Source organism: Amphiura filiformis, chromosome 5 (assembly GCF_039555335.1).
Source record: "Amphiura filiformis chromosome 5, Afil_fr2py, whole genome shotgun sequence".
In the NCBI taxonomy this organism is placed as follows: Eukaryota; Metazoa; Echinodermata; class Ophiuroidea; order Amphilepidida; family Amphiuridae; genus Amphiura; species Amphiura filiformis.
Window position 1 is genome coordinate 29,298,226 of NC_092632.1, and position 12,944 is coordinate 29,311,169.

A 12,944-nucleotide genomic window follows, 5' to 3' on the forward strand; every position below is an offset into this window, starting at 1 on the left:
GGAAGAGCTTGAGGGTGGAGTGGAATAGTGTTCGGATATAGGGGGAGGCGAGGAGGGGGAGAAGGAGACACTTGGGACAGGGAAGAGGAAGTATACAGGTGGATAAATGGGGGAGAGGGGAGACTGTAAGGGGTATGGGTTGTGCTTACCGGGGACAATAAACTAATTTATAATTGTAAAAATTATCATCTCCATCATCATGCATCGTTTATGTTTCATACAAACAAACAAAGCCACCCCCTTAATATACGCGCATGATTTCTAGGCCTCGGGTGTAATTATACGGTGACATGATATGTATGCCACCTACGACAGAAGTAAGACTAAATCATTTGATGAGCATCAACTACTGCCCGCGGTGATAGATATCCGATAACAATTATGTTAGCATAGTCCATTATAATACTTCTTGTTATATACCATGTACTGTGTCCTCCCTGCAAAATAGTATTATGATTTCAGACCAGATCTACTCCACTTTTTAATCCCTGGATCAGTAGCGTAGCCAGCAGGGGGGCAGGGGGGCAGAGCCCCCCTGACCCCTCTGACAAAAAATGAAAGAGAAAATCAGGAGGGCAAAGGAAAAGAAAAAGGGCAAGGAGCCCCTTTTCTAGCAAAATTTAGGGCCAAAATAGTATAAAATACAAAATTTTTCCGCGCTACGCGCGCACATTGTAACAATAAAGCCCTTTTTTAGCCGGATAATGGGCGAAAATAGTGTAAAATACCATTTTTTTCGCGCTACGCGCGCACATCATCCCAATAAGGCCCTTTTCGGGAAGCTCGAAGACATATACAGTCTCTATGTATTGTATGATGCAACTGCAATTTTTTTCGTCTGTGCCCCCAAAATTTTATTTTGCCCCCCCCCTCCCGACCAAGAAAGCTGGCTACGCCCCTGCCCTGGATTTTTGGTTTCTGAACAAAAGAGAAACCAAAACTTATAATTTGAAATGAGGGATTGTTGCATACTTTGAAACAGCATGTGATTTTCATCCGGGGTTCTCTCTTAAATGGAAAGATTGGGGTGAAGGAAAAGTCCAAATTAAGATTGAGAAATCAGTCTTAATGATTGAAAATTCAAACTAAATTCCAGGGTTCTTGGTTGTCCTGTATTAAGAGAAAATGGTTCTTGAAAATTTAAAGAACCAAAACATATAATGGAAAGAAAAAAGCAAGGTATACACCCACTTGATGTGGAGAAACAAGTAAAATGCAGACTAGAGAGTATGCAGGGGGACAAAAACAGCAAATGTAGGCATAAGAAGTACAGTAGACAAAGTTCGATAGCAAAAAATTACCAGTTCCAAAGCCCACAGAAGTGCTAAACCTGCAAAAACGACAAGGACCAATGGGAAGCAAAGGTGCACTAGAACGAGTGCAATATAAACAGACACGCTAAACCAAACAACCATAGGCACAAAAACAGGCAAAGTTCGATGGCCAAAAATGGCCAATTCCAGAGCACACAAAAGTGTCAGGAAAACAGTACAAAAGTACGTACACTTGAAGTGATGAAAATCACTGTGCACATAGCAGTCAAACAAAACCAAACAGACAAAAAACAACCGAGAGAGGAGCGAGAGAAAGAACGAAAGAAAGAAAGAAAGAAAATTTTTACATGAATGAATGAATGAATTGTTGAATGAATGAATTGTTGAATGAATGATTTGTTGAATGAATAAATCAATCAATCAAGCAAGCAAGCAAGCAAGCAAGCAATCAATCAAGCAATCTTATCAGCTAAATGAAATTTCTGGCGATACAGAATATTTAGCCCCCTATCATCACCAATATGTTATTTTCATTTTATAAATTTCACTTTCGCTTTCATAGAAACACCAGAGAAACACAAAACGCAAAAATTGCCGCAAAAACTTTGAAAACTTTTTGACCCAGTGATCCAGCGATCTTAGTTTTCTACTTCCGGGTTGTATATGTGACCTGTACTGTGTGACTGCTGACGGTTCACTGACAGATGTCGCAACCAAATGCAATATAAACAGAATTATTGTGAGTAATTGATTGAAATAAAGTAATATTTTGCAATAAGCGTAAATAGATAAGTGTAATAAGGGGCGTGAAAGCTTTACAATTATCGTGCAGAGCTGTGTAACAAGTAACAACGCAAAATAGCTGCTTCGCAAGGTTGTTGAATTCGGAAGTACGTGCACTTAATCAAACACAGTGGTGGAAAATTTTGTTTGGATTACTTGCCAGGGTAAATTTGAATACAGGACACTTCGCCCACAATGCACTTCGCCTACACGCCATTTCGCCTACGTGCCATCTCGCCCCTATACTAAAATGCAGTAAACCTTTGACGAGCGCGTATTGTAGGATACATCGCATATTTACTGAGTTTCACGCACTTGTCTCTGATTGGCTGCTAAGGCGATATGTTGTTGCCAGTGGAAATTTATGAATGAACTGTGCGCCGTACGCTGGCGTTGTTAGCGCCCGAATTTGCAACATCACGGTAGTCGCGCTCGTCAAAGGTTTGCTGCATTTGACTATAATTAGCTATTGCGGCAATGCAACGCAATGGCATTGTGGATGTATACGATCGATGCGCACAGGATGTGTGTGTATTCAATTGAATGGACGAGAATATAGTGACCACGTCCTGTTGTAGTCTTGAGAATAGCCGGTGTCGATAGGTGATGATTTGATGATGGTGCTGTGGTTTTGATTTGAAGTTGAGAAGTATAATAGTTGTATTTCCCCCTCACCTAATTTAGCTATATCGGCAATTAGAATAGTAGCTCAGTATTGCGTTTTCGAAATAAAGGAAAGTATAGTGCATCAAAATTTAATAGGCCTACGTTTCCTGCGGTACCGTTTTTTCAATAGTCTTTTGGACTTTTGCATGTTTTCTTTATTGGGTAATTTGTAATATTCTTCTTTCATATTTCGTAATGTTTTTTTAGTGTTTGGCTTTGTTGTTGTTCTTGGTTCTTGCTATACTGTAATTTGTTTTGTTGTTTAATGTTTATTTGTTTTTCTTCGTTTGGATTTATTAGAGCTTTGTCTGAGTGGGTTTTGGGTTATATATTTTCAATTTAGTTTTTTCCTTTAATTAGTGTATTGTTTTATTGTTTATGCTTTTCTTTGTTTGGTGAATAATTTCTTTGTTTGGGATAGGTCTATGGCTTTTTGCTTGTTTTTTGTTACGTTTCTAGTTATATTTTGGCTCGTTTTGGTTTGGTTATCCTTTTCTTTATTTTGTAATGTTTTGTAGCCTCCTACATACTAATTTGGTACGATCGTATTGTTTTTTGTATATTATGCGTTTTTGTTTGTTTTATTTTGTCTGTACTCAATTAATATTATCATGTCTGTCTGTATTTTATACTGTTTCCTTTTGATTTTGTTTATTTGGTATTGTTTTCTGACATATTTGGGGTTGGGGGTTGGGCTTTTTTGTCCTATTTTTGTTTTTCCATTTTTATGGTTTTCTTTCTTTCTTTCTTTTTTTTTTTTGCGTATGCTTTTCTTTGGTCTTGCTTCCTCTTTTGTAATACCGTTTGTTTTGAAATATGATTTAATTGGTAAATAAAACTGAAACTGAAACTGAAATGTCATTCTCAAAATTAAATATATCTCAATTTTTACATTGGATTTCAAATTTTTACATTAAAAATGCAGTAAAAGATATCCACAGCAAGCTGCAAGGCCCCGCTAATTAGTGTACTGATTTTCGAGTGAGTGTACTGGAAACAAAAAACTCTGGTTTTACTTTTACCTGAAAACAAATTTTTTTCTTGTAATAGAAACATCATATGGGGTACTAGAGCATACACAAATCGTAATAATGTGTAGAATATAGAAACGCTGTGGTATCTCATATGATAGTCATGGTATGCTTAGCTTGAGTCGCTCGTCCTATCTCGAACAAAATCGCGATGCGTAGCTGTTAAAAAACGAGAGGATTCGCTGTACTATCACAGCAATTTTTAACACGAAGATGTAGAGATGATGACGATGTGGCCCGTATAATTCTCGGGTCTTAATCAAACTGAGAGCATACTTGACCCGGGACTTGTCAAGCAATCGATCGTACATCAGTGTGTATGCTGTGTGTATGCCATGCCCGCGTGGGGCCCGGCCTTGTCAAGGAAGGTACATCGGTGTATTCTGGCATTTTTGCGTGCTTGGATCATGGTACCATTGATTGAACATAATCACACCCGGCGTTTTCGTGTAAGTGGTAGCTAATGAATATCCGCCGTTAACACGCGGTGCAAAATGGGGCATAAGTCACTGCACAGCCTCCCACAAAATATCTCAAAGCTGCATGCTGCTGGCGTTTGTTTTGCTAGTTGTGCGCATTTGTCTTTGAAAAATTTATTTTTCTCTTAATTGTTTCATTAGGCTATGTCAAAGAAGATCTTCTCTGATTTAATATATTTTATAGGACTGCAAGTTTTAAAAGTTTTGAACATCTCTAACTTTATTTTAAGTGAGTTTGAGCCGGTAAAATGAATGATACGGTTAATTAAATAAAAATACACAAAACTCGCAAGCGCTTTTTTGGCCATATTATATAAATTATTAGGCCATACTGGCCATAATTAATTTAACAGAAATTAACACTAAAAAGTATGAACTTATATGAAGTAAACATAATTTGTAAAATAAAATAACACATATAATAGGGCCTAATTGATTCTTTTGTTCATGAAAACATATCTGTTAAAGTAAAATACATAAGGATTTAACATAAAAATACATTTATAAGGCCTACATTTCGGACATATTAAATTAATTATTGTTCGTGAAAATATAAGCTAATATAATGTAAAAAAGTGATGACGATGATGGGAAACTTGGAATCAACTTAATTACCCTTATGATTTTGTATCATAATTCAATGGCTTTCCTTCGTCTTCGTGTGCATGGTACGGACTTACAAGCACAAAACATGTTTTAACACGGCCCGCAATTACAATTTTTTGTTGCGCACACTACCCGTCCTCCAACACGCTGGCAAGTAAAGACTTCGCGAAATCGCCGGGTATGACATGGGTAAAAATGGCACTGTCACCGCAGCACGCATAGCGTATCCAGTATATTCCATTCCGGGCCATTCCGTGGTTTGGCTGGCAGTCACGCAGGGGCCTTGGCAAGCAATCGTCGGCAGCAAAGACCCGCGGTGTAAAAAGGGGCGAAACGCATAGCACAGGCCCTGCTCGCTGAAAATGGCCAAAATTTATTTTAAACACTTTATCACGTTATCAAGTTATTAAAAGTAGGCTGAAAGTTTTAACAATCAATGTTATTAAAAAATTAAGACTGCCATATTTTTCTTTATAATTATCTTCATAAAATTCATTATAACACACTTAAACACGAAGTTATCAAATTATTAAAAATGCATGTTGAAAAAATGCATACACATATTAAAATATTAAAAAAAATTGTTATAATCACATCAGCACGGTGTGTTAAAAACCGAACATAATCTACACCGGGACGGGACGGTAGGGGCCTCAATTTATAAAAAACACACACACACACAAATTTGTTGAATATTCCCATGCATTCATTGGAACGAATGCTTGATCGTATAGTCTGCTACCAACACAGGAACACACGACCATTCAGGTCACATCGATCGTCATGATACATCCACAACCGCCATTGCAATGCATTGCATTGCATAGGGGGCGAGATGGCACGTAGGCGAGATGCCGTGTAGGCGAAGTTGCGTGTGGGCGAGGTGTCCTGTTTCCGTAAATTTATTTTAGCTATAGCGGAGAAGATGTAAGGAAGACAAACAAAATATGTGTGAGACCCAGACGTGGTCTAATTCTGCATAAAACCGGGCCACGTTATTTCTATAGATCTGCTCACTCACACAGCATTCGAATTGCATTGCCATTGGTTGCATCGTAATTTCATTTGTGTCCATGCTAATTATGTTTACACAACATGAACTCACATGTTTTCAAGCAAATTTGCCGATAATAGGTGATCAAAAGCGATCAGAATGTTACAAAAGTACAGCTTACTTCATATGAGATGATCTTTTGGAAAAATACGGCATAATAATGACCCAGATGGTCAAAGACCTTGGACTAGAACCACTCAGCACCAGGAGGAAAGCTAGAAGACATTGTGTTTTTCAACAAGCAAGACTCAGTGATCTGTCCCTGCTCAACGGAACCCTTCTACAGCCCGTGCAGCTCCAGTCGGGGCATCATCATCCTGAAGCCTACATGTACTCAACAATGTCAACAAATAAAGATTGCTATAAAAACTCATTTGTACCAAAAACAATACGTGATTGGAACTCTCTTCCACCACACTTGATCAGCATTACAAAACCAGAAACCTTCAAAACTGCAGTAACCAAGTATCTAAGCAACCAAGACTAGCAAGAATTATTAAACTGCAGCGCAGATAACACAACCAGACCGTTTGTCTCCATACTGGAGTGTTGGGCAGTATTACACTCAAGACTCCCAAATTCCTACTGAAGTACATACCTGTTTTCAATGATGTTTAAACAATGTTTCTTGTGTTAACGATAATACCTTGCATTCCTTTACCTTACACTTCTTAGCTTGTGTGGAGCAAATTCTTGCACATTTAATTGAAATCGGAATCAAGTGAAAGAAATGTAAGTAATAATTGAACCACATGAACCAAGCATCATCTGGTATGTGTGAGGTCAACATGGTGAATGACGTCATTTAACATTGTGCATTGAACTTTGGCACAACTTCCGCCCTGCTGAACGCTCTTTTGGGCGCCAAGAGTGAAGAACGTGAACACTGCGATTGTGGCAACACCCTTTCAGCTATTTATGTAATTACATCGGTTGTTCCTTCTTTGGAAGTTGTGCATTAAAATGTTCTTGAATGACTTTCGTGTAATGGTTCTGCATGAGGGTCATTAAGTACAATCATATCTGTGAAAGGTTCTTTATTAGGAATGATACATCGAAAACTATATTGTTTATGACATATTTTGAATAGTAGTTTTAATGATTCCTTATTACTGTTTTATTTTGAATATGTAGGTGAAAAGAAAGAGTTACCGGCAATCATCAGGATGAGTGAAGAAAGTCAGAACAAGACAAGCAGTACAGAACTAGGAGCAGAGAACAGAGAGAGAAGAGACAACGTACAGTCAGAAAGGAAGCGAGGAACTGGGAGAGGAAGGGGGTCAGGATACAGATATAATAATCAGAGAGGACAAGGTAGAAGATATCAATCTGAACATGATTGGAGAGGAGGTGGGGACAACGCCAGTGACCAGGACAGACTTGATGGTCAAAGACAAGACGAGAGACCGGATAAGCCTTCAAGATTTAATAGAGACTCAAGATCCAATCAGGATAGAAACTGGAGGGATGCATCAAAAGAAGCAAATCAAGATTCCGGTCATAGAAGACATAAATACCCAGATAGAGAAATATATTCACCAAGGGGTAGTATAAATGAAGACGACATAAAAAGCCAAATATCTAAGAAAAATGAGTCATCTTCTGAGGTTAGAAGACAGAGTGGAGCAGATAATAGAAGATCTGGGTTTAAAAGTGGACAAGAGAAAGGAAGGAGTGAAAATAAGATAAAAGATGATGAGTGGGAAGGTGAAGAAGACAAGAGATCTAATCAAAGTAGATTATCCAAAAATTCCTCATTTTACGAGGAAGATAGGCAGAGAAGACCGGATAACAGATCTGGGTTCAGAGGTGGAAGGGGCAATTTTAGAGGAAGAAGTGACAGAGGCAGAGGTCAAGATAATCAGTATCAAGGAAGAAAAGGATCTAGATTTAACTATGACTCTAGAAAGAAAACAGATGAAAGAATTTCTGGGAGTAAAAGTGAGACATCAGTTGATGCACAAGAGGAAGACTGGGGAAGTGAGGAAAACAAAAGTTCTGATCAAAGTAGCTTGTCAAAGGAAACTGATGAGGGTAGGCAGAGAAGACCAGATAACAGATCTGGGTTCAGAGGTGAAAGAGGATATTTTCGAGGAAGAAGTGACAGAGGCAGGGGTAGAGATTCCTATGATCACAAATCAGATGGAAATAGGAAAGATAATAAAGCACAAGGAAGAAAAGGATCTAGATTTAACTATGACTCTAGAAATCAAACAGATGAAAGAATTTCCAGGAGTAAAAATGAGATATCAGGTGATGTACAAGAGGAAGACTGGGAAGTCGAAGAAGACAAAAGTTCTGATCAAAGTAGCTTGTCCAAGAAAAGTGATTCTTTATCTTATGAGGAAGGTAGAGAGAGAAGACTGGATAACAGATCTGGGTTCAGAGGTGGAAGGGGAAATGTTAGAAACGACAGAGGCAGAAGTCGAGATTCGTATGAGCACAATGCAGATGGAAATGCAAAAGATAATCAATACCAGGGAAGAGGAGGATCCAGATTTAGCACTGACTCTAAAAGTAAAACAAATGACAGAAAGCTTGGCAGTAAAAATGAGATATCGGGTGATCAGGTAGAAAAGGCTTCAAAACCAAAGAAAATTATAAAACGAGAAACATTTACCAAAGGGAAAGCTAACAGCACTGCTTCTCAAAACGCTTCTGACCAAACAAGCGTTAGATTAGATTCTAAGGAAAATAAATCGGGCAAGAAAAAAACGCATGTTATAAGCGCTGATGCCAAACCGTTTGTGCCAGGATTACGAAAATCTCCAACAATGGGAATTGATCAAGATCAAGTTACAATGAGTAAAGATGTTTACCAAGGCGGTGCATTGTATACTGGTGAGATGGGGTGTGGTGATGAAGCTGCATATGTAAATGCACCTGTTGGAGTGTATGCCTTTGGCGTGTACCCAGATCCGTATGGTGCTTACGGAGGGGAAGGCAATTTTGATGGAGTTGGAGGTGCAGAAGTGTCAATTGGAAGAGGAGCCAGATGGAATGAGTATTACCATAATCTATGGCATGGTACAGGACCTGTAGAACCCAGTATGTATGGGGAAAAGTTTGGAAACAATGGAAGGGGATTTGCACCTATCAGGAGCCGCCCAGGAAGAGGACAATACCAGAACCGACAAGGTGGAATGACAGAAAGAATCCAACCGCAAGAAGGTCAGTCTAATCCCTATGGCAACCAAGATGTGGTCAGTGGAATGACCTTCCATGGTGGCGATCAATATCAATCAAGACAAAGTAGTGATGATCGGCCTCAACCAGGATTTGTTAGAAAAGGACAAGATAGGTCCAAAAGTAAGCAGACTGGCAAGACTTCTGCTGCAAAGGCAAAATCAGCAAAGCAGTTTTCTGGTAGCAACGAAACACAGACGGGTAACTTGATTGAGCAGCTGACGGAAGGCACCTATGAATGCTTGGTGTGTTGTGATGTGGTGAAGTGTGAGGCTCGTGTCTGGAGTTGTTCTAGTTGCTATACAGTGTTCCATCTCAAGTGCATCAAGGAGTGGGCTAAATCTCCAGCTGCTGCAGCTGAAGGTAAGACATTATACCCCATGGACACTACCAGCCAATTACAGGCCTGCTTCTGATAACTGTTTTGATTGGTTACAAAGAGGGTTTTATTATGTATTGAGCCAATCAGACATATGGTACAGTAATAACAGTCAGTAGGACTGAAAGGGATTAATCTATAAATTGTTAAGAGCTCTAAAAGCTGTTTTGATTGGATACTCACATAATTTTATCATTTCAATCAGAGGGACTGTAAGAAAGACAGTAGAACCTACAAAGAGTTAAAAGATTCCAGATGCAAACGCAATTATCCAAAGGCTATCTTATGTATTTTTTTTTTTTGTACTTCTAATATTTTATTATGAGATACTTTTGCTAATTTTGCTTATTATTGAGAGGCTCCTTTTAGAGTGAATAGTGTCAGCCTGCTATGCTAATTGCCTAAGTCATTTTACATGTTTCTCATTTGCAATTTGATTTTCTGAGTAAAAACCCATAATTAATCAAATTTCCAGCCACATTTTTCATTAACTTGTGGAATTCATCTCTTTTGATGTATTCCACAAGTTAATAAAGAATGCGGCTGGAAATTTGATTATGGGTTTATTACTCAGAAAATCAAAATTGCAAATGAGAAACATGTAAAAATGACTTAGGCAATTAGCGTAGCAGGCTGACAATATGGCAAAATACATTAGATGCTACTTTACCCTTATTATAACATTCAGGGTTTGCTGTTATTAAACCAAATGTGTCCGCAGTTAGATGGTGAAAGTGTGAAAACCAACTGTGGTGGTGAGTAAACATTGGATGAAGTGAGTGTGTTTGTTCCTTCTTTCTGTTATAATTTGTCATCTGTGATGTCCTTTCAGATTCTGATGGATGGAAATGCCCAGCCTGCCGTTTTGTCACCATTCACATTCCCTACGTGTACAAATGTTTCTGTGGAAAACATCGTGATCCACCTTGGGAACCTGGGGACACACCACACAGCTGCGGAGAAGTGTGTCATCGCAAACGACCCAACACAAACTGCACTCATCTATGCAATATCCTGTGCCATCCTGGACCATGCCCTCAGTGTCCAACTAATGTGCAGAGGTCATGCATTTGTGGCAAGACCAAACAGACTGTTCGCTGTGGTGCTGTGCCAGTGCTAGAGTGTCAGAAGGCCTGCAATAAGCTGCTTAATTGTGCCACACATACGTGTGAAAGAATCTGTCATGCTGGGAAGTGCGATGACTGTCATGTTACAATTGTACAAGGTAATAAGAATCATTTAATAAATATATTATATCATACTCCAAAGTACAAAATCTTTTTTATCACCTTAAATCTTTTTGAAAGGCTGAAGGCACTGTCAGTGATTCACTGCATTTGAAATTCTAAATTCCAGAATATAACAAATATACATGTCCTTTATGTCAATTTTTCATATGAACAAAATACTTATCCTTCACTTGAACGTTATGCCTACAAATTTCATATATCTATGAATATTCTCAATCATCCAGGTAGTTGAATAAAGTTAGATTAAGTTGTAAATCTTTGCATCTGGACTTACTGTTTTTGTTGACTACAGTATCACATCATATCTCAGACGCTTCATCAGGCCTAGTGATGTGAATTGGCTCTATGTTATTGACCTGTGTCCAGTTGCAAAGATTTATAACTTAATCTAACTTTACAAATTTCATATATTGTTTATTTTTGTGGAGTTAGATACACATATGTGACTCCTCGCCACAACTGAGCCCGGATGTCGCCAATCATCATTTTTGAGATATTCAACCAAAATATTCTGCTTGAAATTAGCTTTAAAATGATGTATATCATGTCTATAGTACTTGACATTTAAGTAGTGAAAAATCAATAAAACAGTCAATAAATCCTTTCTTTCCTATTGTTTATTGTTAAGTTTGATGGAGCATATCTCAATAGTGGCACTGGCGACATCCGGGCTCAGTTGTGGCGAGGAGTCACATATAGTTTAATATCCACTCATGAAATTGCAAATGAAAAAAAAATAAATAAGAAATTGAATACCTGAGTGGAAGAAGGGCCCAACTCCAATTTTTTACAAAAATGAGTTAGACCCATCATTTTATTGCCAGCAGACTGTTCTTCCATGTGTGTGAAAGATGCGCAAAAATCCACGCTCTAAATAGTCTTCCATGTACACTTAATCATGGTTTTCATGGAAGAAAGGCCCAACTCCACGGAGTTGGGCCCTTCTTCCAGAAATATTGGGTTAAAGAGGAATTTTGTTCATCCATGAAATCTGCTTTTCACTACAATTAACTTTCTTGCTAACATATTACATGCGTCTACTTGAGCAATTAATGGATTTCTGTAGCTATTTATAACACATCTGCTTACGGAACTGGTATTAGTGGAAGAAGGGCCCAACTGCAGCTTGTATTAAGACCTGTACCGTTGCCATGGAATCATCATATATAATTTCGAAATGTATGTAATATTGTATGTTTATGTATTGAAGGTCCCCTGAAGATGAAAACATTCTGTCTATAAAACTTTTCAAAATATTCAGTTTTTTCTTAATATCTCAAAAACAGTTTCGATGGAGTTGGGCCCTTCTTCCACTCAGGTATTCAATTGGTGAAGGCAGATTTTTGTCTCCACTGTCCCTGCCAACAATGCAAAGTTTGGAACCATGAGCTTTGATGTATGTATGAAGAGGGGAGCGTGGCCTAGCGGTTAGGGCGTTGGACTGTGAATCCAAGGGTCAAGGGTTCGAATCCCAGGTCCGCCTGAGCTCGGCTGGCTCTTTGTGTCCTTGAGCAAGGCACTTCACTCTACTTGCTTAGTGCTTCGGAGGGCACTTTAAGCTGTCGGTCCGATGTACATGCATATTTTCTCACATTAATGTAGTGTGCACATTAAAGAACGTCACAGGCTATTCGAAAAGAGCAGGGGATCATTCCGGTATTGTTGACTGTACTTCAAAAATACACTCATCTACTCTAGGTTTCAGAGTAAAAAAATAAGTACAGCTTTTCTGTACGCAGTGCGATAATACTCATACATATGAGGGAGGCACTTATAAGTAGGGATGACCAATGAACCATCAACTTGATTAGAACACTCCCATAGACATGCAGGGAGCTCAACTGTGCACTGCTTGCACATACATTTCTAAATTGATCTCATTCTTTTATTTTTCAATATTTTTCTGTAAAATTTGGGGAAGTTACTGCCAATTATATTTTGTAACTATCTTGCAAATTACAGCAACATAACTTATTTTGTTTTTCTGTAAGTGCGAGTCAAAATTGGTCCATCGCCACAGTGCGCTTAATTGCCAGTGGCTGAGTTTAGCACTGCTCAAGAATGGCACAAAATATTCAAATCAGTAAGATCAGGTGAAAAACGTGGCCTACTGAGCTGTAATTTGGCAGAGTTGCCAGTAATACCTCTATCATACCCTCTGTAAAAAGGTTAAAAATTGAACAAGTAGATCTCGAGTTACAAATTAAATCACCAGCTTCCCTTTGGAATTTTTATA

General features: G+C 38.5%; 1 protein-coding gene across 2 annotated transcripts in view; it reads left to right on the plus strand.

Annotated features, from left to right (window-relative positions):
* The first annotated feature begins 1,943 nt into the window (after positions 1-1,943).
* The window catches only part of LOC140152933 (transcriptional repressor NF-X1-like), a 37,200-nt gene continuing 26,199 nt past the window's right edge, over positions 1,944-12,944 (plus strand). The window contains exons 1-3 of one of the 2 annotated variants that reach the window (XM_072175484.1): positions 1,944-2,013; positions 7,028-9,442; positions 10,291-10,683. In XM_072175484.1, coding sequence (XP_072031585.1) covers positions 1,992-2,013; positions 7,028-9,442; positions 10,291-10,683 — 2,830 coding nt within the window. In that variant the 5' untranslated portion in view covers positions 1,944-1,991. Of the gene's footprint in view, positions 2,014-2,042; positions 2,165-7,027; positions 9,443-10,290; positions 10,684-12,944 lie in introns of those variants that run through there. The other variant, XM_072175485.1, reaches the window with a different exon arrangement.